The sequence below is a fragment of the Aspergillus alliaceus genome (genome assembly GCF_009176365.1).
Source record: "Aspergillus alliaceus strain CBS 536.65 unplaced genomic scaffold BDW43scaffold_21, whole genome shotgun sequence".
Taxonomy (NCBI): Eukaryota; Fungi; Ascomycota; class Eurotiomycetes; order Eurotiales; family Aspergillaceae; genus Aspergillus; species Aspergillus alliaceus.
The window spans coordinates 43277-71080 of NW_022474704.1; the positions used below are offsets into that span (position 1 = coordinate 43277).

The window sequence follows — 27804 nt, forward strand, 5'->3', positions numbered from 1 at the left end:
CAGACCACTTGAAGAAGAGAATATTCCACGAGCGGAGCTCTGTGGGATATTGTCTGGCCGTCTCTTACCTAGGTCAGTTGCCTCAACGCAAATTCCCATCTAAGAACCTGTAGTCTTTCCACCTCAGTACGATCCGAAATTCGGCGTTTTGCATCATATACAGTTAGTGGCCCATTATTTCGGACCCCTTCTCTGTGATCTTGAGGCTTTCGGTGTCGAAGATGTTGTAGATCATCTTTAAGCTGAGCGGCTAGTTCAGTGGCTTCTAGCGAACTCTGGAATATACGGCCAAGGCGTCGTACAAAGCTTTGATCAAGCTCTGGGCTATTATCAATAAAGCTCTATGCTTTCCTAATACTTCGACGAAGTCCTCGTATTGTAGATGGCGGCGATGAGCTTGATGGTGGTGGTGATGGTGTTGTAATTATCTCAAGTCCTGGAACAGTATCTAAAACCTCACGTAGAGGCTTCATTATCTTCTCTGAATTCAAGGGATATAGGCCTCGCTTCTCAAAGGTATCCCGGATTGTACATTGATTAAAAGTCATTGTACCAATAGAATGAACCTCTTTTAAGAAATCACTCTTATCATCCATCTCAGCACCTCTTTGAGCAAGTTCATTATTTCTCTTGCGATAAAAGTGCTTATAGACCTGAAAAGGTTGTCCATCAAGAGGTTGTACAAGATGTGTAGTATGAGGAGGAAAACAATAAGGTATGATATAGTGAAGGTGTAGCTCATGTATGGGTAAGGGGGGTATCATATACTACTGTTAGGGTTTCCACAACCCTACGATTTTTATCATGACTTATCATTTTATCAGGCAGTCGGCCCTAATTCCTAGGTTTGACCTTCTTTACAGGATCACCTATCCTCTCCTACGTAATGATACTCTCTTAAGTAGCTGTAATAAATGTGGAACGGATCAATCGATTGCGTCTATAGGTCTCAAGATGGGTCGAGAACGATTACATGTACTTCTGTTCTGATTTGACCGGTTGGGTCATGTATGGCCCATTTCTACCAAGCCTTCGCTGTCTGAATCATGTAGATGATGCCAGCTCAGGCCAGCTGTATATCAACTATTGGCAAATATAATCCCATATAGGTAGGATTAATTTCGTTGGATGAAGCCGTCGGAAGCTTCATCCGCCTTTGGAATTTGACTTTGCGTTCAGTTGGGACTCGGCGGATCACGGCTAATCACCCACGATATCCGATAAACCCAACAATTCGGAAGTCATCAAGTAAAGACAGCATCTAGAGCTTCGTCCGAGTGACAAATCAAGTCCGGCTCCTCCTGGTAGTTCTGGGGACGTAGAAAGCCAAGAATGGGGTTCATGTTGGGTTAGAGTTAAAGTGGCGAGAGTTCCGGCCCTCTTCGGGAGTCAAAAAAATATAGGATAGTTGACGTCACTTGGGATGAAGCCCAATTTTTGGGGCTTTCCCTCCCCTTCTTAACTCAGGCAAGCTTCTGTCCAGAGTACCTCTCTTCCCCATCTCACTTTCATATTTTACCATGAGGAAGTCACTCACCCAGACGGAGGCCATCCTCCTTCAGAGGAGAGCTTCCGCTATAGTCATTCCTCCCGAGTCAGCCGCAGATGACCTACCGGAAGAGCCAAAGTATCCTCAAGAAAAATGGATCTATTCCAAGGCGTTTAGCGCTGGAGTATCATTCTTTGTGGCAGGAGTCAACGATGGAAGCCTGGGATCTCTCACCCCATACATAATACGCTCTTACAATGTAGACACGAACATGGTGGCTATCCTGTGAGCTAACACGCAAGAGCCAAGATTTGGAAGTGAATTAATTGTATGCTAATTTCTACCAGATACGGCAGTACCTTTCTCGGCTGGCTCTTTGCCGCCCTTTCCAACAGCACAATAACTCAATACCTAAACTTGGGACCCATCCTGTGCCTGGGCGCAGGTTTCCAAGTCATAGCACACGTCTTACGAGTCTGGACGCCTCCATTTCCATTGTACGTCATAACCTTCTTCCTCGCCAGCCTCGGGCAGGCCTACAACGACGCTCATGCCAACACGTATATTTCATCATTGCGTGCTGGCCACCGCTGGCTGGGCTTTATCCATGCTATGTACATGGCTGGGTGTCTTGTCGGTCCGTTCATAGCCACTGCGGTTGGATCGGCGAACTCGCAATGGTGTCTCTTTTACCTTTTTCCGCTTGGCATTGGGTTGATCAATCTCGCGCTCGTTGCCGTTTCATTCCGAGATTATATGGGTCCTACGCCAAAGAAGCAGCTTATGGCCGAGTCGTCTATGTCGGCGCTGAAGGAGATAGGGTATACCCTTTCTAAACCCGGCGTCTGGTTGCTTAGTCTCTTTTTCTTTTTCTTCCTGGGGGCTACTATTACTAGCGGCGGTACGTTACATGCGCTCTTTGTGGATGGCCAATCCGGGATTTGCCTTCTGATTCTGGCTTTCTACATAATAAATCATGGCCGGTGCTAACTACGCAGGCTGGATGGTTGAATACCTTGTCCAGGTCCGAAAAGGGGATGTCACAGAGATGGGCTACATCCCTTCAGGCTTTTATGGTGGTGCTTTTCTTGGACGCCTTCTTCTCCCCGAACCAACACATCGACTGGGTGAACGTAAAATGGTCTTCATCTACGCTGTGCTGTGTGTTGGATTGCAACTGGTGTTCTGGCTGTAAGTGTTGCCATTACCTGTAGAGAAATAGCCTTGGAGTCCATCTGTTTTTACCTGTTTATCCTCCGTCTGTCTATGCCCCTCAGGGTAGCTTTTGTTGCTCCTCTGTGGTTAACCTATTCCAACTCTGTAGTGTTCCGAATATCATCACCGAAGCCGTGGCAATCAGTTTGCTAGGCTTCTTTTCCGGACCATTCATGGTGGCAGTGAGTTTTCAACCTTGTGTAGAGCCTCATTTTATAAGCAGATGTCATAACCGGTTCACCCACCATGTTCACAGGGCATATCGGTAGGATCAAGAATCTTCTCACCTGAAATAAAATCCTCGGCAATTGGTAAGTCCAAAACCCTCTTCCCACGTCCATCCTCGCCCGGGAACAGCATATTAATCCCAGCAGCGTTCGTTTTCACCTTCGGCCAGATCGGTGGGTCTATCTTCCCTGCCGTGACTGGTATTATCGCGGCCCAGGCCGGCGTTGAGGTGCTGCAGCCTATCCTTGTTGGGTTACTCGGTGCAGCGGGCATCAGCTGGTTGACTATACCGATGCATGGAGAGACGCATAAGGATTAGGACTGGAACTAGACTTATCTCTCTCGCTGGATGGAATATGAAACGCTAGGATGAGGAATATGTTCTACATCTGTAGACCACATCAACCATCGACGGTGAGGATGTATGTTGATGCATTTAGATATGCACATACATACATAATACGAATCCGATTACACGACCAGTTTTACCACGGAAAATCTATCTTACCCATCAGTGTTATTTTTGTTATATATCCTAACTTGAAGATAGGTGCTAGACCAACGTCTGCACTCCGGTCTCGATCCCAAGGATGCATCACTAATAGCCCGAGTTAAACGGTTACTCTATTAGTTATCCTTGCCCGCTACTCTGGTATGTATTTGGTTACTTAGTATGGTTTCTATGACAGTGTGACTAGAAGAACAATCTATGACAAAGTTTATATATTCTGGCAGCGCCTCGTTTTAGCCTTGAGGCAGTGAGCCTTCTAGGGACTGATCACTAAATAGCTGTGGGCCTAGATCTGTTACTATACCCTCTTTGTACATATATCCACATACCTCTAAATTTCGTCTCCCCTTCTTGTCTTCTTGTCCTGGTTGAGGTACAAATACGTTCAATGTAAGACACTATCATCGGCACAGTTTAGCGTGATCAAGAGGACTCCTTTAAATTCAACTTCTTCATGTGCTTTAGTGTACCTAAAGAAGAGTATTAAGTTTGGCCAACTTATGTATATACTAGGTTATATCAGTTACAAGATTGCGATCCTAAATTTTAGTGGAAACCCGGTACAAGGGAAAAAGTAGAAGAACGTATTTATCCAGGCCGCTCAGCCGCCAAACCAGATAGTCATGGCATCTCCATATTAAACCAGTCGGACACTCGTATAGGAAGTGATAATCAGTGGGGTGATGAGGGGTAGAGTAACCTGCTATAGAATACGATGGATATACTCCCCGGCTATAATAAACAATACGAAAAGCCATTACCCTGGAACATTGTTGAATATATATATATATATCTGCAAATATCTAGCCTTTTCGCTTCGGTTCGCTGTAGAGTAACCTCATTCGACAGTCAATAGCACGTTCATAATGTCTCCTCGGGTCTTCATGTGGGCAAACTAATTCTTTGGAATATCCAGCCGAGCTGACAAAACAAGGACTGGCGCCACAGGCTATGTGGGCGGTGATTTCCTCTTCCTTTCTCTCGCGTACCCATCCCGAATGGAACATTTCTGCCTTGGTACGAGACGAAGAAAAGGCAAAGCAGCTAGCAAAAGTGTACCCTTCTCTCCGCGTCGTCTTGGGAGATCTTAGCTCTTCCGATATCATCGACGAAGAAGTAAAACAAGCCGACATCGTCTACCGTATGTTCTCCTCCCGTTTCCCTCTACCCATTGATACATGTACCCGGACTAACTCCCCAGAAATCGCTAACTGCGATCACACCGGAGCAGCAGCGACCATCGCCAAAGGCGCTGCCTACCACACAGCCGAACGCCCCTGCTGGGTTATCCACACGTCCGGGACAGCCTCTTTGATTTTTGAAGACACGCGCGCACAGACGCATGGCATCGAGCGAACGAAAGAGTACAATGACTGGGATGGTGTGGACGAACAGCGCAATCTCCCGGATGATGCATACCATCGCGACGTAGAAAAGATTATTATCGCGGCAGGTCAGGTAGATCCGGCTCGTGTTAAGACTGCCATCGTGTCGCCTCCGAACGTGTATGGCCCTGGGCGGGGGGTGTTTAACCAAACGAGTATGCAGGCATACTATCTTTCCCGGAAGGTACTGAAGCGGAAGAAGGGCATTATTGTGGGGGAGGGAAAGAATGTGTGGAGTGAGGTCCATGTGCAGGATTTGAGTGATCTGTTTCTTTTGCTTGGTGAGGCGACTGCAGCAGGAGAGGGTGATGCTACTTGGGGCGATGATGGGTACTACCTCTGTGAGAATGGAGAGTCTGTCTGGGGAGAGGTAGAGCGGGCTATTGCTCGGGCTGCTTATGAGAAGGGGTATATTCCTTCTCCGGAGGTTGAGCCACTAGGGGAGGACGAGGTGGTACCCACGAACCTGGGGTATGGGCTGTACCTATGGGGATCGAATTGTAGGGTACGGTCTATTCGGGCAAAGAGGCTACTAGGGTGGAAGCCGTTCCGACCTCCTATGATGGAGCTGATTGAGGACATTGTGGAGGGGGAAGCGCAGGCACTGAAGAAGGAATAAAGCTCATAATGAATTAGCGGCGAAGTATATTCTGTTAAGAGGCAGATCCATAGAACCTAAATTTCTTATTCACAAATCCACCCAAAGTAGCCAATGACTTTGTGAGCGTTAAATATTTGACTTGTCATGGACCGACGACTTTGGGTTCAAAGGGCAGTCCTTTGTTCTCATATTTTATGCATTGGGAAACAGGCCTTATTTATTGGTCCGATTCAACCTGAATTGAAGACAAACAAGATAACCAAACTAAGCCGCAGAGGACGTAGGCACGCTCCAACAGTTGTACTGCCATTCTCTTTAATCGGATACCAAACAATGATATGGACACCACAAATATCATGCCCTTAGAACGCCAGACGATTATTGCCCGCGAAGTCCCATTTACAGAAGCTAATAGTGCTGCGTTTTCCCTTGCAGAGTGCTTCGCGAGTGACTTGGTAGTGTGCTACTACCTCTAGGAATCCGATTGCAATCGCCCACTTACATCAAGCAAGGAGAGATTGTACCTTGGTGTATACGAGTGTCTCACCGCGGCCCACTGCGACACCGGACTTGTCATTTCAGCCGGCCAGTGCCCATGACTTTGTTGGCCTCTGGCTACCACCTAGCTCCGACTGGAACTGGAAAACATATTGGAGGAGCGGCTTATAGTTGCTCTGGCTAGGGCTTGGGAGGGAAGGCAGGACACGATTCTTCGGCTCATGGGCCACACTGGAGGAGGAAATAATCAGTACAATAGGGGCGAGAGCCCCAATTACCTGGGCTTTGACGGATCTGGGCACAAGAAAGGCTTCTCGTGGTCAAAGGTATGCGACAAAAGTAATTAGATATGGGGATGCATTTGTGTGTGTATGCTCTTATCCGGTTCTCGTAGCACTGCCTTGGGGCAGATCTAGTCGCCTTTCCAGCTCGAACACCAAAATCTCAAAAACAGGAGAATCGTCAAGGCTCAGGCATACCTCATCAAGTCTATTAAGGCCGGCATTATTGAATGTGATCGTTTCTCTGTCAGCTATGAGCTGTATTCGACAAGCCCTCGTGCAAATAATCTTGCCATGGTAGTGAAAACAATACAGGTTCGTCGAGATATGCTGCTACATATTTGTGCAATGTGTTCGCAATATCAACATGTACAGGTACACTTAGGTCGTCAACAAAAGGTAGTTAGGTCTCTAGGACGTAGTTACTAGAGCTGATTATTATGGGAAGGTCTCTCTTGTGCAGCCAGGCAATCGGGAATGGGTTACTTCTATTAAATGTATTAACTCTACTGAGTAGGCACTTTCTCTATGTATTATTATGAGACCTTACCATCATTATACTATACGTAGATTAAGCAATCGAATACAGGAAACAAAGCTTTTCTAATGTTTTGTGTCACAAAATACACAGATTAGATTAGCCACTTGTGAGCTACTGACCAATGGGTGAGACGACCACTGGTGAGTGCTCGCCACAGTATGTATCCAAGTACAGTAAGAATTATTTCTAATCTATAGGTTCGCAGCGGTACTCAGAGTATTCCGACCACCACTTAGAGTCTCTATATTCACTTGGACATGGCATGGACATTGGAAGGGCAACCCGGCATCACACTAATGCTACTGGCATGATCACTTCCCCTGAATGCAGTAGACCCGGACCCAACAGTCGCCCTCTTCTCAGAGTCGTAGATCTGGATCTCCAGCCCCCAAGTATCTCCAAATCCAGGAAGTAACATTGAATATCTCTATCCATCTGCTGGTGTTCCGAGCCCGTATTGAGCAAATACGTGCTCTGCGTATCATTAAAACAATCGGTGAAATCAATGCCACCATTGGTAGAGTACTCATCCTCATAGGATTCGCGGTTTCCAAGCGTGCCATTATTGCTCTTGTATCCTAATCCAAGAGACATAACCGCATGGTCCTCTTCGAATGCTATCATGTTAAAATGCATACCCGTGTTCTAATGATTGTAAAAGTAGAACACAGGCCACATAGTACGCTCGGCGAGTTTTATCCGCGCAATCTTGGGGTGGTGATGCGGGACAAACCCATCCAGGGTGACGGGGAGCTGGAATAGCTCACACATTTGGGTTTCAGCTTCAGAGATAATTTCATCCCGCTTCCAGTTTCCGATGCCGACGCCGTTCTGGGCCATTTTGTTGTGGATGGTCTTCAGCATTGTGGCTCTGTGGGAAGCTGTGCCAATGAAAGTCGCCGCTGTTCAGATGACGCTCCAGATGCACATAGCTGCGTTGCCGGCACTATCTGTGAAGGACTTGCAGCTCGTTGCTAGGCCGTAGAACGCGAAGACTTGGCTCGTGCGTGGTGTACGTTCGTTAGTAGTTAACATACACGGATGAGTCATCCTCGTGTTGTCACCCACATCACCTCTTCTGCTCTGCTAGGACCTCTGCCGGCACAAAGATGCGTATTGTTGAATCAAGATGGCTGGAAAACGCAAAGAAAGGGACTTGGTCGCTCCGGACATCACGGAAGATGCGGCGGAGCGGAAACGAATCCTGAATGTACTTGCCCAAAGACGATACCGTAGGTTCGATGTTCCAACAAAGAGTTGCTGTTTCGAGCTGAACCATGGCAGGACAAAGAAGAAAGGATCGATTGCAAGCCCTGGAAGCGCAATTGAAAAACGTTAGTCCGCATAACAGAGAAATAACGTCACCTGAAACCGAGAAAGATGGAAGTGACCCAGGTCTCCCGACAGATGATTTATTTCGCTTCTCAGCTCCGGGTACCCTAGGTGAGAGTATTACTGTAACCTCAGGTAATGAAGGCCAAGAGATGGTGACCTCAGCGTGCACTGGGTCCTGTCCTGGTGGCACGGCTTCCGGATTCAACGATATCACTCTGGGGCCGGAGGACTTCGCGGAACCTTTCTTACCAGCCGTGCCACATTTACTCTCCTCAGAGCTATCCATGTCAGCTTCACCATGCTTCGCTACTCTTTCTCCAAGAACCTCGGGACAAGCGTCGCTAGGTTCACTTATATCCGCTAGTGGCGCTCCTTTTGAGGCCTTCCCACTACCATTATTTCTGCGGTCCGAAAAGTCAGCCCAAGGCCATAGCGACGACGATGATGTACGGCTCAGCAACAGTTTGTTCAGTAACCCAGAGGACGCGGGCATTACTTCAGATAATCTACAATCCTACCAGTCCTCCAATTTCACGTTTCCTGATGATCACCTGCTCCAAGTTCCCTCCCTTACCCTTCTTAGTGCGGCAGTTAGGGTAGCTCAGAGGCTAAACATCGGAGACAGTCTTTGGGATATTGCTGCGGTGAGCCCATTTTACAGGCCACAGGGATACAACCAATCTTCTGCTTCCTCGCCACCATTCTTACTGCCTCCTTCGTCTTCATCTACTTCGTCTACAACACATAGATCCGGCTCAAGCGAAGACAGCGACAGGGGAGAAACTATCAACATCGACCTAGAGACGTTACCTTGTCATCTACGACCCACTGCAACTCAAGTACTTATTCCGCATCACCCACTTCTAGATCTCCTTCCCTGGCCAAGTGTCCGGGACAAATTCATCCAGGCGTTTAACCTCCCTATCAGTTTGCGTCCGAAAACTGCCCAGGATCCAATGGGGCTCGTACGGTTGATGTATGATATGGAAGACGTCGGAGGAGAGGGACTCAGAGTCCACAGTAGCGATCCATTCGAGGCAGCGGGCTGGGAAATTGGACAGTTGATGTTTGAACGGTGGTGGTGGGCATTTGAGACAGAGACTGTAGAGAGGAGTAACCGCGGAAGAAACGAGAGGGGCGAGAAATGCCTAGAGCTTTCGTGAAATTAATGCAGCCGTGGATGTGTCGAAAACAGGCAGATGTTAAGCTCGTTCTCATGATCAAGCTGGTGAGGTTGAACCTTTACATGCCTGATTGTTCCATTGCGTACTATGAATTCTGACCCCCCATGAAATGGGTGGGTATGAAATTGCTAGCTAAATAGTTTCAATTTGCTGTCCTCTATTTCCATGTTATCGGGAAGAGCTCCAAAAAGACATTGTTATTTGGAAAAAAAAAAAAAAGAAAAAAAGAAAAAAGAAGATACTGTTTTCTAGACTAATCACTTCAAGCAGAGTACACTTCCATACTGAAACATGAAAATCAAACCATGTTCATTCCCCCACTTGGGCATAGAGTCTGACCAGTCAACCAACCCGCCTTTGGATCGGCCAAGAAGCTCACGATGGGAGCAATATCCTCGGGTGTCCCTACCCGGTTCCCTAGAGGCGTGCTGTCCAAGATATATTTCACCAATTCTTCCGGTACAGATCCCCGAAGCATCCCTGGCTCCACGGCTCCGGGGGCAACAGCGTTGACGGTATGACCATATGGTCCCAGCTCGCATGCCAAGGCTCTGGTGAACCCTTCCACAGCTGCTTTCGTGGCCGAGTATATGGAAAACCCCACGGAACCCCGACGAGCTGCAACAGATGTAATATTGATGATACGCCCTGGGGCACGTAGATATGGCAACACAGCCTTGGTCATAAATATCGTGCTGCGTACGTTCACATCGAACATAGAGGTGTAGTCCTCCATTTCCGTATCCGCGAGAAGCTTGCAATGTGAGTGTGCAGCGTTATTGACAAGAATATCCACCTTGTTATCGCTCAGGGGAAACGCGCGGAAAGTAGCTGAGAGGATGGTTTCGGGGGCTTCCGGCTTGTGGAGGTCGATCCGCACTTTGGTGGCATCGGAGCCGTTGTTTAAACCACGTATCCGATGTATGAGGTCATCAACGGCATTCTCACTCGTGGCAGACACATAGGTAAGCACCACCTGGAAGTGATTAATAGTCTGCTCTAAGGGTTAAGTGCGTGTGGAACGCGTACCTTTGCCTCCTGTTTGGCAAGCTCTAAAGCAATTCCAGCACCGATGCCGCGAGAAGCACCGGTCACTATAGCTATCTTGCCGGACAAGCTCATTGTAAGGGAGTAAATAGTGTGACGGGATAAGGGACACTGGCTGATTATTGATATCAAAGTTGGGAGTATATCTGTATTCCGGCCACAGTGCTGCTGTATAAGTAGTTTTCCTTTACCTCCAACTTCTCGTTATCCTATTCTTGGCATATCGTTAAGCATAACGTTATGGCCCATGTCGCGTTTCCCAGGAATAATAACATAACGTGCTGACCGCATATGGATCCTTTAGAGTGCTTTTAAAACTGACTGTGCACAGTATAACTACAGCCTCAGGTAAGAAGAGAGGGGTCGGAACAATAGGACACGACAGGCCTGGTCTCAAAAGCCGTGAGGTTTCCGCCGTATCAATCTCTCGAGAGGTCAATTTCTACCGTGTACAGAAATAGTATAGTATGCCTGCGCTAAAGTTAGTTGCAAACAAAAATACGAGGTCACTCCACGTTAGCGGCAGAGTAGACATGCGATTATACGGGAACGCATTCAAAGTGCCAAGATACTTTCTTTATCCACAGCCCTCCCATAGAAGACTTCTCTCTCATAACAATTCAACTCATTGATATATAGATTAAGCGGTCATTCCGGATCTAAATACAGGGTACGGAGAGTTTATGACGATTGCTCTACAAGAAATGCCTGGGTTCCTGAGCCTTCCACCAGAGATCATCCTTTGGGTATACTGCAGTCTCGACTCTATCGCCGATGCATACTTTCTTTCTCAGACGTGCAAGCAGGCCTACCATGTCTTCAGCCGATTACAGAGCCAGCCAAAGATATTCGAATCAATTATAGTACGCCGTTCTATCCCCGTTACTCGTATCGGGCAGCTAATAGTCACCTAGAATAATGCAATACAAGGCGCTGCCCCCACCCAATCCTGGCTGGAAGCACAGTTTGGTCCCGGATCACTTTGGCGACCAAAGGAGGCTGATCTTCCAGTGGATCTGACAGACAAAGCGGCCCGAGAATTCCTCCTTAACATCGGGTTTCCTTCAATCAAGCTCCCCCGCATGGGGTTTGAGTCTACCCATTTAAGAGAGTTTGCCCCCGGGGGGTGTAGCTTTTATGGGTATACGGGCGAAGAGCTCTATGGGATACACGATCCTGAAGACGAAGTACCTGCTTTAAGCTTTTGTTTCGGAGAAATAAATAGCCAGCTAGTCATGCTGGTGAATGAGAATGGCCGTGTATTCTTTTATAATCCAGATAGCTATGATTATTTAGGGCGTGACAGAGGTCCAGTCGCACGAAGGCTGGATAGTCTTGCCGTGCTATTGGGGATGGTGGTCGCCGTAACCAAGGATCTACGTGAAGCCCCATCAGATATCTCTCTGGAGGAATTGGAGCGCCGGGTCGAGATCCTTAAAAGGCCTCTTGATGTATTGCGGGAAAAAATGAGGCGCCATGACCTTTATGCGGATGAGGATGCCGAGTTCTGGAATGACATATTCTCGGATTTGTTGGATGATTGGGACTTGCGGGATTAGATACTTGACTATTGGTCAAAATATAACAATTACCCAGCAAGAAGGGCGTTATAATGTCATGGCGGCGTCGATCTCTTCAGCATATTTAACAGTATATCTATTCTCTTCTATGATAAATCTAGACTACCTCTATAATTAAATATAGATATTAGCTGATGACATCCTATATTGAACTCCTGCAAGCTTTATATAGGTTCCTATTGAGTGACCGAATGTAATTCTATCGGAAGCAAGGTTTATAACATTTCATTAATTGCTGATCATCTAGTGGATTGCTAGAGTACTGGAAGGAGGGAATGTCTAAGTATATACAGCGGTAAACGTGTTGTTCTTATGGTGGCGGGGCGGTACATATACGAGACTCAGAAGAATGCCCCACAGCTATACAATTTAACATGGAAGACCAGTGCGAAAGCATTGGGAAGCAAAGGATTGAGAAAAATGAGCGACACAAAAAGCGACAAAAAGGAGCCCAGGAGAATACGGACATAGCCACAACCTTGATCATGAGATGGGCTCTAGATACCACTGTTCCTCACAGACACGTAGGTCCCAAATCCCAGGCCTTCGCCACAGTAGGCCTTATCGTTGTAGGAGCTGATATGGCCCATCCTCAACCATCCATGTCCGGTACCATGATGGCCCAAGCGCACGCACTCAGTGCCACAGATCTGTCCATTTTCAAGCTTGTCCATGTACTTGTAGAAGGCTCCGGCAATGGTTTCTCTCTTCGCGATAGTATCACAGTGGTGGCCCGACTCGTAATAATCCCAGTTAATGTTGTTAAGATAGCCGCTACTATGAGCACAGCTCTTCTGAAAAAGTCGGAATTTGATTACCCGCGCGGTTGACTTGGCAATACTAAACATATCTTTGGTAGTTCGAGATACAGGCCGCCGTGTATGCTTTAACAGGGGTGTGCTGCACCTGCACCAGATTGACGTTGGTGCCTTTGCTTGTAAGCTCCTGGTCAGTGGCAGGCGCGTTCATAGTAGTGGAGGTAAAGAAGGGCAAGACCTGTGCTGATATTGCGAGACAGCACGTCGTCGTGAGCAGCGCATTCTTCGCGAATGACATAGTAATAGAGGGCGTTGTTCACGATCAAGAAAAATATGAGTATCGTAGGGGCCACAGGGCAAATGAAGTTACAGAATTCTTGAAGGGTAGCCATTGAGGAAGAATGAAGACTGCTACTGTTTTGACAACACTCCCTTTTACAGTGGATGTAGAGCATAAAAGGTCAGGGCTTTTCATTTCTTCTTTCGCTTGTCGGATAAGTATTCTTTATAAGACAGTAGAATAACACTTTAGATCGCTACCTCACGGGCCTACAAGGCTATTTAACACATGAGTCCTGCTTACTCCCCACCTGCGCGAGATTTTCCGATTCGGATGCTCGGGTTATTCTAACTCTGCGCTTGTTTCAGTACATGAGGTTGCATTTGCAGACTTGACAAGCAGTGCCCGATGTTAGTGTGGGGTCAACTTAAGTCATAGTCATAGCAATGGTGTAGTACTAACATTATGCAGGCGGTGTTGGTTAGTGTGCGGTATCCACTTTCCATACATTGAGGCTCTCTGGCGTTCCATCATCACAGCCATTGTGATATGTTGTTTGGAGGACATATGTCAAACTTGGTCGTTAGTATAAGCAGCTACGACCTATAAAGTTAAGAGGTAGATGTAGTATCTATCACCTAGGATAGGATCGAATTCAGGTTCTTTATGTAGGTTTGGGTTATCAGATGCTAAGATAAATCATGAGGTTCAAGTATCCACATCTCTTATATCCACTTTGAATGGATGTAACCCAGCTAAGGCTATTAAGGCAACGAATGGCATAATGGTCTGTCGCAAGAAGGCCTTCATGGCGTAATGATCGACAGGACTATGAAGTAATTCCTTCGAGTATGTCATGGACTTTTCTATTGAAACTGGAACACTGTAGCTGCCTGAACACTTGTGGCACTCGCTTGCATGGATCCGACGTGGTGGACTATGGATTATACGACCGAATATACCGGCCCAATGGAAAAAGGGTCGCCGTCGCTTTGCTAAATCATGAACTAGTATTTGTTAGTAATAGCAATCGTCGATAGACGATTATCTACTAAGGAGACTTCACATCAGGGGACTCATTATGGCGTTCTAACTTGTTTTTTTTGATATTAAACTTCGGCTTCCAAAATGTTTAGATTGAAAGAGTTTGATAGCTAGTTTTATTTCTGTTGTGATCTCAGGGGAAAGATGGGCAGGATGAGACTGTATCAGCTACACGTACGTAGCCTACTGAGGACCGGATGCCATTCCGATAGGTACTCAATTCTATGGACGACTATATCAACTATCTTGACTGCTTCTTCTTCTCTTCTATCAACTACTAATGGGTAAAGCCTTCAGGGGCTGAAGGAGTGGGTGATCCGGCCAAGCCGCTAGGCGATCACGTGTCTCCTATAGATTCATATCAATTTCTTTCTTTTTTATTTATAAGGAGCTCTGAATCGTCTTTGTGGCTCGGCGCAACCATGAGGCCTACCATAGCAACTAGACTAAATCAGTATAAAATCTAGAGCCAAAAGTTTTAAACAGAAGATCTATAACCCTACTCAGAGAGATGAAGTGCGTAGAGACTTGATCCTATTCAGTCAAATGCGCTATGATATTTCATTAACTACAAACTGCAGAATTCTGTTACCTCTGAATTTAGCATGATAAACTTAGATTTCAGAAATACTCCTCTCTCATTCGATTTTGTTCTGGTCTATATAAGGTAAAACAATTCACAAGATTAATCTTACTTACTCTTATAAAGAGGCGCCCGTACTCTTAGCAAACGACTCAAACAAAACCTGCAAGCGCTGGCCCTCACTATCCGCAACGTCCGAGAAACTGGCCGCAGCGCCGAAAGGGTGATACGGGAACGGACTAGATGTCAGAACAAGTCAGCACATATGCATTTGAGGCCCGGTTTCCAGCGGCAAGAGAATTACATACCCATATTCTGGAACAAAAGTCACCGGAGACGACCGCTTGCTGGCAATGGACCCGATGATCTGTTTCCAGGAGTCTTCGAAGAATTTTCGTTCCACGGTGAACATGGGATGGGTTGGGTCCGGACATTGTGACGATTGCGTTGTTCCGATTCTTGCGTGGATGTGGGTTACCTAAATGATATGTGGTGTGAGAAGGTGGAAATTTATACTGTTGGGTCGGAACTTACTCGGGGAATGATCGTGCGCAGAAGTTCCTTGTCCTCCTCACCCTGGTCAAGAAGCCGTTCACAGACGACGACGAAGTGGGAAAAGTCGGCTGTGACTTGCAGACTTAGGGTATGTTAGTTGAGCTCTAGGATATATCTGATAAATATTTCCGGCCTGCCATACGTCGGGATCCTTTTCAGGACTTGTGCAGTATTGTAGGGGTTAAAAAATGCCCGGTTTCTGTGAGTTTCGTGGCTCACGAGGCCTGTAAGGCCTAGTTCGGCATCGATGGCAAGTGTGCCCTCGAAGAATTCGACAGCTTGCTCGACTGTCCACCCGTCACTGTTCTTGGAGTCAGCTTCGTCTCCTATCACCGGGGGGGTTGTGGAGAGGGGTGTAGACCATACTCGCCGGAATGTGCATTGATCTTGAACGGCCGGAGAGATTTGGCGATCTTGAGCTGGGTTCGATAACTCTCCAGATGGTCTTTTGGGGTCAGGCCCACCGGTTTAGGTCCTACATAGCATGGCCACTTGGAGTGGACCCTTGGGGCATGGTGTCAGTGTTGTTCTTAAAGGGCATTCTCCTAGCCACAGCACTCACATGACAATGATTTCGAGGCCAGCTTCGTCGGCAATGCGACGGATGGGGGATATGCTGGGCAGAGGAGCTATGTCAACTTCAATTCCTACTGCAATCGGACCCAATGCTTGTTAGTACGGTCGTCGTTGCCAGAGGACATGTCGACTTTCTTACCGTAGCCTTGGGCTTTCAAGGTCGGGAACCACTTCTGCCATTTCTCATAGTTATCGCCGGTCTCAACGCCCCACGTCGATCGGAATCGCAGGATCTGTGGCATTGTGATTATTCGCTGAGGAGCAGCAGGTCTATCAAGTGTCTAGATTTGCCAAATATTAGCAATTGATCTTGTGTTTAAAGCGACACATCATTTCAGGCGGGGAATAGGGCTGGGGAGGGGATCTATTTTTATTCCTATCGTTCCCTTAAGCAAATAAAGTCAGTGAGGGGAGACAGAAGCATCGAAAGAGTAAAGAACCACGCGGCGGGTCTACTGACGAAGATCGCGAGAAAACTGGGGAAATCTTTCCCCATCAGGGCTGCCTCTGGCCACGGGGAAAACTCCCCAAAACGGGGCAGCGGAGCCCCCACATCGCTTGTTCGGGAGATTATCTCCTAAAGCCTTGGTCAAAGCACTTGGATTGATCGACTACAATATAAATAGTATCATATTAATTGTGAATATCATTGCGGGGCTCAATGGTGATAGGAATGCGGGGTGTTCTAGGAAGTATAAGAGGCCTCTTTCTCCCTCACGCGACAACATCGGCAGGCTTTTGCAACTGATTCATCCCCTTTATTCAATCGCAATGGCCCCAAACACTATGAAGGCGGTAAATTATGTCGGGCCGCATCAGGTCCGCGTCCAAGAGGTCGAGATGCCCAAGCTGGAGCATCCGGACGACATCATTGTCAAGGTCACCACGGCTGCCATTTGCGGCTCGGACCTTCAGTAAGTAGAGTGATGCGAGAGAATACGCGAAAGACTTACGATGCCGCAGCATGTATGAAGGGAGAACCGCTGCAGAGCCGGGGATTACATTTGGTATGAGAAAGATACAAATTAGCAAGGACGATTTTACTGATCCGTCATACAAGGCCACGAAAACATGGGAATAGTCGAGGAACTGGGCGAAGGGGTAACACTATTGAAGAAGGGAGATCGCGTAGTTATGCCATTCAATGTTGCCGATGGCCGATGCCGCAACTGTGATGAAGGCAAAACCGCCTTCTGTACCGGCGTGAATCCCGGCTTTGCAGGTGGTGCATATGGTAAGGCATTTTGGAGGATTGTACTTTGTTGAGTTGTAGTTGCCAACGTCCGAGCAGGCTATGTGGCGATGGGCCCTTATCGTGGAGGTGTGTGCTTCCAAGCCCCAGAGGATAACACGGTTGATCTGAAAGGGATATGAAGGCCAGGCTCAGTACATCCGTGTTCCTTATGCGGACTTTAATGCTCTACAGTTACCCCCGGGCACGGAACATGAAGCCGACTTTGTTCTTTTGGCAGGTGAGTCACCAGCGTTTTTTGCTGAGTCGTCCTTTACATTGACTTGTGCGGTACAGATATCTTCCCAACAGGTATGTATTAACATGCCCGATTCCATCCAAATCCTACTTTAGTAATAACAATCATCGATAAGGTTGGCATGGTGTTGAAATTTCCGGCTTCAAGTCCGGAGAAAGCGTTGCGGTCTTCGGTGCCGGTCCTGTCGGTCTCATGGCAGCATATTCAGCTCAACTACGCGGAGCCTCGCGCGTGTTCGTGGTAGATCGTGTCCCGGAGCGGCTAGCTGTTGCAGAGAAAATCGGCTGTATCTCCATTGATTTCACCAAGGGCGATGCCGTGGGCCAAATTATTCGCCTCAATGGCGGAGAGGTCGACCGCTCCGTGGATGCTGTTGGTTATCAAGCTGTAGACACAAGCGGGTCAAAGGAAAAGCCCAACATTGTCCTCGAGAACATGATCCGGGTTACCAGAGCCTGTGGAGGCATGGGAGTCCCTGGCCTCTACGTCCCAAGGTTGGTCCTCCAATCGGAGTCCAAAGGTGCCCATGTGGCTAATCTTCCCTCTTCATAAGTGATCCCGGGGCTTCCGATGAGGTCGCTGCGAAGGGCGCGATTAGTCTCAGTTTTGGAAAGCTATTCGAGAAGGAAAGCAGTTTGGTCCTAAATTTTGCTGATTCAAATCTCTAACTTGCTACAGGGTCTCTCTCTTGCTACCGGTCAATGCAATGTAAAGGCATACAATCGGTACCTACGAGATCTGATCATTGCTGGTAAGGCAAAGCCTAGTTTTGTAGTCTCGCATGAGATTAGCCTCGATCATGCGGAAGTCGCGTACCAGAAGTTTGACAAGAAGGAGGATGGCTATACAAAGGTGCTTATCCATCCAAACGGGGGATTTGAATCCACACCAATAGGGCAGATTAGTTAAAAGCATATCGGCTTGTGTTCATGGAATTTACTGCTTGGTGGAGGGCCTGAGTTTGCTGAGATCACTGGCAGGTTCCGTCAAAGTTATGATTTATTTTCTAGGTATTCTCAGGCGCTATTCGAGATACCGTCGATATGCAATCTAAAGGAATTCATTTGTCCCCCTTTTTCCCCTTTTTGACCGTATAGTGGATCAGATTCGTATAAACTTGGCGGAGAAGTCGGTGGTTGACATGCAATCTTTCCCCCTTGATCACATCATCGTAAATAAATCGGAGACATACAAAATTGTCTTTACCATCTATATACCGACTTTTTCGATAGATTTAGATAGACCACAATACTATCAATATGGGCTCAATTGAAGCAGCCCTGGCAGAAATAGAATCCTTAGAAGCAGGAGGAAAGATCAATCACACCAAAATATCGGGAAAGCATGGCATTAGCCGGGCGACATTGTCAAAGCATCAGAACGATGTACAAGGCTCTTGTTAAAACCAGTATGAAAAGCAATGAATTCTCAACAACCAGCAGCCAAAAGAGCTGATTAAATGAATCAATAACCTTACTGTGTGTATCCTACTACCATTTCAAGCAATATTACGAAATTTCGCAAAATTACTAGAAATAAGTCTGGAAAATGCTGGCCGAACCGCTTTCTCACGAAATATCATGATAAGCTTGTTTATTCCTATACAGCTGTAATTGGCGTTTCGCGCAAAAGGGCTGTTTCTGCCTACAAGTATGCACTATATGTTAAGCTAATGGCCAAAAGATTGAGGAGTACAAGATTAAATCTAGAGATATGTATAATATAGATGAGAAGGATTTCCATGTTGGAGTACTATTCAAAGGCAAAAGAATCTCTTCATGACGTTGGTATAAGAAATGGGTATGCCAACAATGAATTCAGGATATAAAAAGAGAATGAATTACTACAGTTGCTTGTATTTATATAGATTGGACAGCTCTTCCACCTGGTTTAATTTATCAGGCTGTTTCTCAAAATATACAAGACACGTAGCTTCAGGATTTTAACCCTGATAACTATTACTGGCTTTTTATATCTTCTCCTAGTGGTTGTACCAACGATAAGCTAGGATATACGTGGCTTACAACTTTATTCAATCCATACTATCCATACGCAAAAGAGAAAGCGTGAAGGTGTTGGCGATTTTTTAACTCTTAATAGCTATAGCTCCCACATCAGTAAAACGTTTGTTAACTTATATAATACTAAAAGGAACGTTTTCGCTATTTATCCACTTGATTTAGCGCAAAGTTTGCAGCCTCTTGATGTCAGTGTTTTCGCCTCTCTTTCTCGAGCATACAGCAATCAATTAGAGCAATTTATATATGAATATTGAGGACTAAGTTATATTACAAAGCGAGATTTCTTTTGGCTGTTTTGGCCAAGCTAGAATAAGACTTTTTCAAGCGAAAATATTAATAGTGTATAGGAACCTGTCAGTTTAAACCCTTGGAACCTAGAAGTTGTTTTAGCGCGCTTTACCAGGAAACAAGATAAAAGACCCTCTTCTAGTGAATCTACGCAATTTATCTTGAAGACAGAAGACTGGCATCGCATTGGAAAGTTTCTGGAGCAGGTTGCTTCTAATATTTATGATAGCAAAGTGCGGAAACTGCATGATACAATAATGCATCTTTTTACGGAGAATATCTTTGCCAAAACACACTGCAAAGGTCTAGAAAATGCTCTACAAAATAAGCAGAAGAGGCGACAACGTGAAAAGCCTTTATAGCTTTTACTTCAAGCACCACAAGATGGTAATACCATCTTGTACAGCCCTAAGAAGATTCAACAAGCGCGGGGCCTTCAAGCAGAGGAGAAGGCTACAAAACAAGCTACTATACAGCTTCAAAATAATATCAGAAATGCTAATAAAGAGAAAAAGAATGCTGCAGCGCCTAACGCAGCAAATAAATGATATGAAACTATATGAGAGCAAGTGATCCCCAGCGCCTTGGCCGACCACCGACTCAACCCCTGAAGGCTTGACCCTAGATAGTGAGAAGTAGAGATAGCTATGGAGATAGAGTCGTCCATAGAATCGAGTATCTACTGAAATGGCATCCGGTCCTCAGTAGGCTGCATGAGTGTAGCTGATATAGCTTTATTCTGCCTTCCTTCTCCTGCGATCACAACAATAAAAAAGAAGATATTAAAAGAAAAATATGGAACAAGTGGAAGAGGCACCCACTGCTGTAAACAGTCGTAGGAGGCAAATACGGCTTCCCCAGCGGTTTCGCAACCCGAAAAATTAGCTAGATAGCGCTTTCATATATTGTATTTTATTCCATCCAAAAATTCGGCCTTTTTATCCTTTCGTTGTGGCAGCATGGTGTGTGGCTTTATTTTTCATACTCTAGTCGACCTTGAAAAACGTTCGTCAGATGAGACCGTTCGTCAAGTAATCGGGGACGGTATAGTGGCTAATATTAGACTAGGGGGTCTAAATTCAATCGCTGAATGTCACCTTCTCCTCCTTCTGTCGAGTATTCTATTGGAGCTTTATATAGAGCTCATCCTTATTAGAATCACGATTCTTATCGTGGTCGCAGATGGCGAGCCCTATTTGGGTCGCGCTCCATGTTCCTGCTGACTAATGACCTTGGCAGTCATGTGACCTCCAAGTCCACAACGATACTACTCAACTAACCACACTATAGCCTGTCTCGCTAAAAATGTGAGTTTCTTATTAGGTTTTATAAATAAGCTCTAATTAGAAACCACTTATCATCATTTGAAAATAGTAAAATACAGAAACTGAAATTCAGAGATATAAATTTCGGAACAGGTCGCGTGCGTCGTCCCTGATGACTAACGGCCTTGGCGGACATGTATGTCACGCGGCCACGAAAACGTGGCTGCGTGATCTGTATACACGACCTTATCTACGGTCTACATATCCTCATCACTAACACATAAACGCTTACCGGCCAGATCATACCACTGGCCGGTCCAATCAGTACCGCCAGCCGAAATCCCCAGCTAACATGTTACGTCATGCACGTGGGAGCCCTGAGAAAGATCAAAGATATTTGAGTCTTTTAAGGAGACGCCGAAAACTTTGTATGACGGTTTGATTGAACAACGCTCAGTAGCATATCATTCATCATTTAGTCCCTATCAATGTACCCCCACTATCTATCATCTGCATCTCAATCCCACCCGCAGAATGGTTCTGCAATCAAAGGTGCGACGGCATTGATTTCATGCCAAAGCGTTCATGGGTTTATAGGGCCAGGGAACCATGAATGGGCAAATGAGCAAGAGACTAAAGCCGATAGATATCCTATCATCCGAGCCTCCGGGCCACTTCCAACAAATACAACTCAGGCATTCATTCAGAGATAGACCCCAAGTTGGAAGAGGCGACACATGACCTTTTGGAGGAAACTGAGACGGGGGAGCTCACTGATCGACGGCAGGAATGCCCTAATGCACCTCAATCCACACCGAGTAGTATGGACCCACCACAAACAAAAGGACTATCAAGCTACAAACGCTCTCTCCACCTCGGATTACAGGCATTACTAAGAGAGACATCAGCACCAGACACCCAGTCCTTTCAAGATGCCGTGGCATACTGTAGAGCAGTTATCGACTCCCCACAAGACAGCCTACAGCGCTCAACCTCCTACTGGAACAGATCCTGCTCCGAGATCAACAGAACGCTACTAACTCGATACGGACCACGAATCATCACAGCCGCACGCAACGGAGTCCAAGATATAATCTGCGACCACTTTCACAACCACCGCCTGAGCTTACCACACGTGAACAAGAAAGCCAACTTCAAGCGCAACTACAAGAATCTGAGTATGGGCGGGCCGTTCCACCCCTCGTCGGATCCGCTCGTAGTTGGCTGTTTCGAATCAGGAGCCTTACCCTGTGCCCTAGCCATGAGCGCATGGCTCGCACCCGAAGCAGCCGTCAAAGCTGGCATAATATCCAGCATCTCCGTATGCGACGACTACGGTGCGTTCGCTACCTTTAGTTACAAGACCCGTTTGCGCATGGTTGCGATAGCCCTAGGATCAGCCTACGAGTTCGGCGACCAGGCCATAAACGCCGTCGTAAACGGAAGCATGCTCCAATGCATCGGCAGCGGGGTCCAGGTAACCCCCGAAGCAGCGATTGCATGGCGAGCCGTCGGCGGCTGCTCATCGCCCTACAGCGGCTATACATTCGGCACCTACCCACTCGAAGCAGGCCTCGTGGCGCCCGAAGTCCTAACCGCAATACACGACCTGCTGGACTGGAGAAGCGACATTGCAGCAGGGAACCATGAAAATGGTGTTTCGGCCGTCTACGGGCTCGGGTTCACGGACCCTTTCCACACGTATCTGGAAAAAGTGCTCCAACGGGCTGCATTCCATCCCGTGTCTGGGGCTTATGCCATTTCCGCGATGGTGTATATACATTTTACCGCATCGCGGTATGGGGCGTATGAGTATCGGGGTGAAAATGGACAGCCATGTCCTGTGTGTGTTGTGCTACTGCGGGACATCACCGTCCAGTCGGGCCTGGTGTGGGCTCCGAAACAGCCTCCACGGGATTTTGGCGAGGGGCGTAAGTTTCGGGATCTAGGGGTGCGGTTGGTCGAAGACTTTGAAGATCATGGGCTTGTTCAGGAGGCTTTTCGCTGGTTTCAGTATCTTGTGCTTACTGCTCAAATCTGGGTGTTTGATGCACTTAGGCCGATTAGTGCGGTGGACGATGCGGCTGAGTGGTGTTGAAGGGTAACTGCCGAGACCAGTCCAGTCTAGGCCTTAAAGACAGTAGGCTAAGGCCATTGATAAATACTAACTGACTCTCTCACTATGGCTGTAATTTATATTTCAAAAGTGATGTTGATGCAGGGCTTCGGCTTTTGAATGACTTAGGGCTTACAGCCTTGGCGCTCGGGTAGGAAAGTATCACTGACCCTTGCATTGTTATTGTTGTGGCCAATCCTTTATATGCAAGATGTTACTAGCTAAATTATCTGTGGCAGAGTGGTGAAATAATTACGGGCTGTGAAGTTCATTTAATCCTTTGAGAGTAGTCCTGCATTCGGTTGAGACGGTGCGCCTGACGGTGCGGACGGTAGTCCCTTGAAACCAATAGTAGACGTGTGGTTTACAATCACAGGAGAAAGAATTAAAGATGATGGTATGCTGAAAACCTACTTGGCAATAATAAGATGCATTGAGACGGATTTATGCTTACGACATAAGAATAGCTGATGTCAACCCCTCCCTCCAGTGTGTTGTTCAGCACTCATGAGAGTAAAATCGGGTTCCCATAGACATACTATACGATAGTAGGGTCAAAGTTATGATCCAAAAAGGCGCCTGTTCTCCAAAAAATAAAAATAAAAGGTCTACCTATTAAAGATACTAATGATCGAAAGTAAATCCCCATTTTTTGCGCAAGGGACTGTACTGTACCCCTAAGACATGCAAGGGTGCTTTTTTTAAGCTATCTGATTTTTCACATCATCTATAGCCATATCGTTAGGTATATACGATCAGCTTGAGAAAAGCCTTTTGATAACCATATTTTGGGAGTCCATATTTTGGGAGGGGCTATAAGGAAGAATGCATCACTTACGTTGCAGTTCTCATCCACAACAATTCCTTGTCCGCCGCCATGCCTTATGCTTACCGCGATTCGGGAAAGCATTTCTCTCTGTGAAATACATTGTCAGAATATATTTTATTGTCGAACCTTGCTGGAGGAAGCACAACGAAGGGCTCAAGTAGACTCACTGTGAAGCTTGCATCAGCCATACCGCCTTGACGTTCAACATCGTTCTGGCTCATGATCTGGTAGCTGTCATGCATGCGCTTGCAGCTCTTGAGTCCACCAACGTTTGATACACTCGGCCCTAAAACATTGGCAGGGTTCTCGGGATTCAGAATGTTGATGCCACAACGAGCGTTTTCCTGGGAATGTCTGTCGGCAGAGAAGATCTTGATAGTACTATCTATTCCAGAAGCCGCAATGGTCGGTTCATACGGGTGGCCTAGGAGTGTGGTGTGAGCGGACAAACTGGGCTGAGCGGACTGGAGTCAAATCTTACCTTGTATGACGTTGACAACTTCACTATCACCTTCCAGGATATTGACCAAATCGCACGTCTTGCGATCCCAGATGAACAGATGTCCCATATCACTGCCGCTTACCACGTATTCGTCATTCAACCCAAAGAAGTTGACATCTTTGACTGTTTTCACATTGCAATGTCCGCGATAAACTCTTGTATGCGAGGAGCACGGAACGTCGAGTTCCACATCCTCTCTTCGATTTGATCGCAAGCCATTGAGCCTATACATGCGCTCTTCGGGCTCAAGTAAATCACTGTCGTCCGAAGACTCTTCAGAGCCGGTATCAAGTTCATATTCGTTATCGTCATCATTGTCGTCGCTGCTATCCTCTTCTTCATCCTCATCATCTTCCTCCACGGCCACATCATCAGGATCACTCTCAGCATCACTCTCAGCACCAAGGGCGTGCTGTTCGAAAAAGCTATCATCACTTGTCTCGATATCGCCGTCAGTCGATGGAGCTAGGATTACGTGGGATACAGATCCAGACGTAGCCTCGGGTCCTACACCACGTAGATTCAGGGCTTCCTCGGTAGAATGAATGGCAGATAGCATATTAAGCTGTCGAATGATTGGGTCATCTTCAAGGTCGGGAGCGATGTCAGCTTGCGACCTCTCTGGACCTGTCTCGCCTTCGGATTCATCTTCCACTACTGTACGCAAGCCACCGAAGGCACGATTTGCAAAACTGTAATTAACTCCCGAACCAGCGTCCATTAAGACTCCACGAGCGACCTTCAAGCCCCAAAACCGCATCACACCTGTCCGGTCAAGGGATCGGATATGGGAGGTATGAGAGACACCATCACCACCATGGATTCGAGCAGCAGAGCTCTCCAGATCTTCAAGAGGTAGTTTCACCACGTTCGCAAAAGCGGTCACTGCCGCGTGCTGATTTGCGAAGAGTATACGTCTGCTATCGTGTTCGAATCTCGAAGCATCAACATTTATGACGGGCGTGTCGCCCGCGAGTCCGCGTAGGTAAGGGACTAACTCTGTTTCAATGGCACTGTCCTCGGCTTTGTCGGACAATGGGTACCGTGCCACATTACGCCGGTGTTCGTTACTACTCTTGAATCCCGAAACGAGGGCCTCTCTACCTCCTTCAAGAAACAGGAGTATAGCCTTCACGAAGTCATAGCCGAATTGAGCCTCTCGAGCGATAGAATTATTCTCTCCGGGTGCGGGCATTATTTGCAGGAACTCTACGCTAGGAACATCACTTCCTCGGATCTCGCCCCCTAGGACACGTGCCAATGTTCCCGCGGCTTGGAAAAATCTCCAGGATGCTTCCCTGTTATGGCGAAGAGCTTGCTGGAACCGAACCACGTCAGGAGTAGGATTGAGAGGGTATCCCCACGTTCGCATGACTTTATTCATGATCGAGAGATACTCAGAAGCTAGGGTCAGCACCGTTGAGAAAGAATCAGTATACGGAGTCAGGTTTGTGCTCGACGATTCGCCTGCATCACGTACGGACGGCTCTAGCGAGAACAGAGCCTTGCGGAGCTTAACAAGAGCCTTTGCGATACGCATACTAAGCCGTTGCGCTTCACTCAGGACAGGGTACCTTGCTTGCTTTCTCGCATGTCTGGATGTGCTGGAAGGAGATACTGCCAGCGATGAGAGTGGAATTTCCCCTGACTCGCCATTCCCGTACTGAGCGTGAATCGTCGGCTTATCCTCATCTTGTTGTTCTTGGGACCGGCGGCGAGACTGATGCCGATTACCACTAAATTCAGAAGATGATATCGAGGCACCAGTTCGGCGCTTTCGCTTCCTATTCTTTGAGCTTCGTCGCTTCCGTGGGTAAAGTGTTTCCTGCACGGATTCCTGGCGTGCGGCCTCAGCTTCCCTGGCATCGGGACTCTGGACTAGATCAAAACTGTATATGTGATCGCCCGACCAGCTTACAACCATCTCGTTGGGATTGACATCACTAATCTTACAGGCCGTGATATGTCCGTTATCCCGCGCCTTCATCCGACGCTTGCCGTTTGGTGCAAACCTTCGAACGCATCTTGTCGCCTGGCTCATTAACTCGTCATCGCGATCGCTGCCGATCCGAGGAGAGCCACCCGGATCACCTCTCTCCGCAAGCAAATCACGCCCGAGCATCCGTCTATCATGCAGGAAACAATGAAGATGGGCGCCGCCAAGCGCAATGTAATGTGGTTGGGTAGGAGAGCACGATATCGTATTGAGATCAAGGTGGTGCCGTTTATAAGATATCAACGGAGGAGGAACATTCGAATCATCATGTACCACGCCCGGTCGATAGGACATGGGGCCCTGTCCACCTTGCGGTTTAGGGTACTCTGAAGAAGGCTGGCGCAGGTCCCATTGCCGCACCTCGCCATCCTCGGAACAGGTAAGAAACAGATATGGAGACGACTCGGTAACGATACGCTTAACACGATCGGCATGGCTGCGGTAGACACGGCTGTTGGTATTCTCTGCAGTCAAGAAGCGGGTATTGGTGAAAAAGTTGTTGAATCGCCGACTTCGAGCGGATGCAGTGAACGCAGATGTCGCCTCCAGATTCCCATTGCTGCTAGAATATTCAATATCAAAGACCCGAACCTGATGGTCACCTGCGCATGTTACCAAGGTACGATCATTTGAGTGTGGCATGAACTTGACGGAAAATATATTCGCCTTGTGGCCAGTATGGAGAGTAGTATTCAAGGAGAATGGCGCAGAGGATGACTCAGGTTGATAAGAGTAAATGTTCACGTAATGGTCATCAGATCCCGAGGCTAAAAGTTGACCAGACCGAGACCAGCTGCAATCGGTGTGTTGTCAGACTCTGAACGCAGCAGGAGCCACAGATAAGATAAATGTAGTTCGGCCAACATACCACAGTGCATTGACACAGCCTGTATGTCCACCCAGCTCGTTGACAATGTCAAGATCGTCCACCCATTCCTTGGACCCATAAATCCCGCGGATACTCGCGAAATGCGATTGCTCCCCGGTTTCCCTGCGCCAGAGACGGTCATGCAGCGTACACTTCATGGCGGCGTCTATAGACGTGCGGCAGTAGGAACAGATTCAGTCTGCCTGGGTCTGGATCATCGCGTGCGACAGACTCTGGACCGCGACTGCTGCTGCGGTGACGTCAGCGTCAGGTTTGGCGCAAACCAGCGATGCGACGCTTATAAACAGGTGTCTGATAAACTGTTATCGGAAGTAAAACGCCGCAAACCGAAGGCCCAATCCGCTAAGGGTATGTACATAAAAAGGATGAGCGGTGTCAGACGCAGGACGTGAGGGAGGAATTCTGGGAAGGAACGGATCGTCGTTCAGTAGTATTTAAGCGACCCGATAAAGGTGAGCAAAAGAGATTCCGGATAATCGTCGCGTGAGGTGAGAGTATACAGTATTTAATGAGAAGCCAACAGACTCGGGTGATCAACGGGGACAGAAAACTAACTCAGGAGGAGAGAAAGAGAAAGGCAAGAGGCGATGGAATGGCATAGATAATTAGTAGCAGGAGGGGGAAAAGAAAAGCTCCACCGTTCCAGAACCACCGTTGGAGGGTAGTTTCTGTTCGAATTAGATTTGATCGGCAAAGGTATAGAAAGGTTCCAGGGAC

General features: G+C 47.3%; 11 protein-coding genes across 11 annotated transcripts; 6 read left to right on the forward strand and 5 right to left on the reverse strand.

Moving 5' to 3' along the window:
* Positions 1–1332: 1332 nt before the first annotated feature.
* Positions 1333–3251, forward strand: BDW43DRAFT_300142 (putative MFS transporter; the record flags this gene model as incomplete). The annotated part of the gene is made up of 7 exons (XM_032044848.1): positions 1333–1348; positions 1621–1774; positions 1837–2390; positions 2488–2680; positions 2814–2886; positions 2961–3015; positions 3079–3251. The coding sequence occupies 7 exons, from the start codon at positions 1333–1335 to the stop codon at positions 3249–3251; spliced, it is 1218 nt and encodes a 405-aa protein (XP_031900406.1).
* Positions 3252–4394: 1143 nt separating this feature from the next.
* On the forward strand, positions 4395–5449 carry BDW43DRAFT_319583 (uncharacterized protein; the record flags this gene model as incomplete). The annotated part of the gene is made up of 2 exons (XM_032048947.1): positions 4395–4584; positions 4645–5449. The coding sequence occupies 2 exons, from the start codon at positions 4395–4397 to the stop codon at positions 5445–5447; spliced, it is 993 nt and encodes a 330-aa protein (XP_031900407.1).
* A 1647-nt stretch (positions 5450–7096) lies between these two features.
* BDW43DRAFT_275508 (uncharacterized protein) lies at positions 7097–7717 on the reverse strand. Its single transcript, XM_032041862.1, has one exon. It carries the CDS (start codon positions 7611–7613, stop codon positions 7395–7397), a length of 219 nt encoding a protein of 72 aa, XP_031900408.1. The 5' UTR covers positions 7614–7717; the 3' UTR covers positions 7097–7394.
* Positions 7718–7878: 161 nt separating this feature from the next.
* BDW43DRAFT_310930 (uncharacterized protein) lies at positions 7879–9247 on the forward strand (the record flags this gene model as incomplete). The annotated part of the gene is made up of 2 exons (XM_032047071.1): positions 7879–7981; positions 8034–9247. The coding sequence occupies 2 exons, from the start codon at positions 7879–7881 to the stop codon at positions 9245–9247; spliced, it is 1317 nt and encodes a 438-aa protein (XP_031900409.1).
* A 318-nt stretch (positions 9248–9565) lies between these two features.
* On the reverse strand, positions 9566–10685 carry BDW43DRAFT_275510 (SDR family NAD(P)-dependent oxidoreductase; the record flags this gene model as incomplete). Its single annotated transcript, XM_032041863.1, has 2 exons — positions 10298–10685; positions 9566–10244 (listed from the first exon to the last, which is right to left on the reverse strand). The coding sequence occupies exons 1-2, from the start codon at positions 10388–10390 to the stop codon at positions 9567–9569; spliced, it is 771 nt and encodes a 256-aa protein (XP_031900410.1). The 5' UTR covers positions 10391–10685.
* A 334-nt stretch (positions 10686–11019) lies between these two features.
* On the forward strand, positions 11020–11874 carry BDW43DRAFT_310932 (SUKH-4 immunity protein-domain-containing protein; the record flags this gene model as incomplete). The annotated part of the gene is made up of 2 exons (XM_032047072.1): positions 11020–11178; positions 11230–11874. The coding sequence occupies 2 exons, from the start codon at positions 11020–11022 to the stop codon at positions 11872–11874; spliced, it is 804 nt and encodes a 267-aa protein (XP_031900411.1).
* Positions 11875–12392: 518 nt separating this feature from the next.
* On the reverse strand, positions 12393–12951 carry BDW43DRAFT_310933 (uncharacterized protein; the record flags this gene model as incomplete). Its single annotated transcript, XM_032047073.1, has 2 exons — positions 12393–12689; positions 12742–12951. 2 exons carry the CDS (start codon positions 12949–12951, stop codon positions 12393–12395), a joined length of 507 nt encoding a protein of 168 aa, XP_031900412.1.
* A 1727-nt stretch (positions 12952–14678) lies between these two features.
* BDW43DRAFT_310934 (sugar phosphate isomerase/epimerase family protein) lies at positions 14679–15933 on the reverse strand (the record flags this gene model as incomplete). The annotated part of the gene is made up of 7 exons (XM_032047074.1): positions 14679–14799; positions 14869–15038; positions 15095–15197; positions 15258–15416; positions 15482–15619; positions 15678–15765; positions 15831–15933. The coding sequence occupies 7 exons, from the start codon at positions 15931–15933 to the stop codon at positions 14679–14681; spliced, it is 882 nt and encodes a 293-aa protein (XP_031900413.1).
* A 529-nt stretch (positions 15934–16462) lies between these two features.
* BDW43DRAFT_310935 (glutathione-independent formaldehyde dehydrogenase) lies at positions 16463–18090 on the forward strand (the record flags this gene model as incomplete). Its single annotated transcript, XM_032047075.1, has 9 exons — positions 16463–16605; positions 16655–16698; positions 16752–16925; positions 16983–17012; positions 17068–17163; positions 17220–17234; positions 17297–17675; positions 17735–17819; positions 17860–18090. The coding sequence occupies 9 exons, from the start codon at positions 16463–16465 to the stop codon at positions 18088–18090; spliced, it is 1197 nt and encodes a 398-aa protein (XP_031900414.1).
* A 3215-nt stretch (positions 18091–21305) lies between these two features.
* BDW43DRAFT_81570 (uncharacterized protein) lies at positions 21306–23301 on the forward strand. The gene has a single exon (XM_032050550.1). The coding sequence runs from the start codon at positions 21579–21581 to the stop codon at positions 22851–22853; it is 1275 nt and encodes a 424-aa protein (XP_031900415.1). The 5' UTR covers positions 21306–21578; the 3' UTR covers positions 22854–23301.
* On the reverse strand, positions 23222–27516 carry BDW43DRAFT_81550 (WD repeat-containing protein). The gene is made up of 5 exons (XM_032050549.1): positions 27067–27516; positions 24182–26991; positions 23868–24124; positions 23710–23787; positions 23222–23598 (listed from the first exon to the last, which is right to left on the reverse strand). Exons 1-5 carry the CDS (start codon positions 27222–27224, stop codon positions 23590–23592), a joined length of 3312 nt encoding a protein of 1103 aa, XP_031900416.1. The 5' UTR covers positions 27225–27516; the 3' UTR covers positions 23222–23589.
* Between the last annotated feature and the right edge of the window lie 288 nt (positions 27517–27804).

Coding starts and splice junctions, on each gene's coding strand:
- BDW43DRAFT_275508 (XM_032041862.1), bottom strand. CDS start 7,613: ATGCTGAAGACCATCCACAACAAAATGGCCCAGAACGGCGTCGGCATC.
- BDW43DRAFT_81570 (XM_032050550.1), top strand. CDS start 21,579: ATGGACCCACCACAAACAAAAGGACTATCAAGCTACAAACGCTCTCTC.
- BDW43DRAFT_81550 (XM_032050549.1), bottom strand. CDS start 27,224: ATGAAGTGTACGCTGCATGACCGTCTCTGGCGCAGGGAAACCGGGGAG. Junction 24,125..24,181: donor AGTTGTCAACGTCATACAAG/GTAAGATTTGAC, acceptor CCACACTCCTAG/GCCACCCGTATGAACCGACC. Junction 23,788..23,867: donor TGGCTGATGCAAGCTTCACA/GTGAGTCTACTT, acceptor TGTATTTCACAG/AGAGAAATGCTTTCCCGAAT.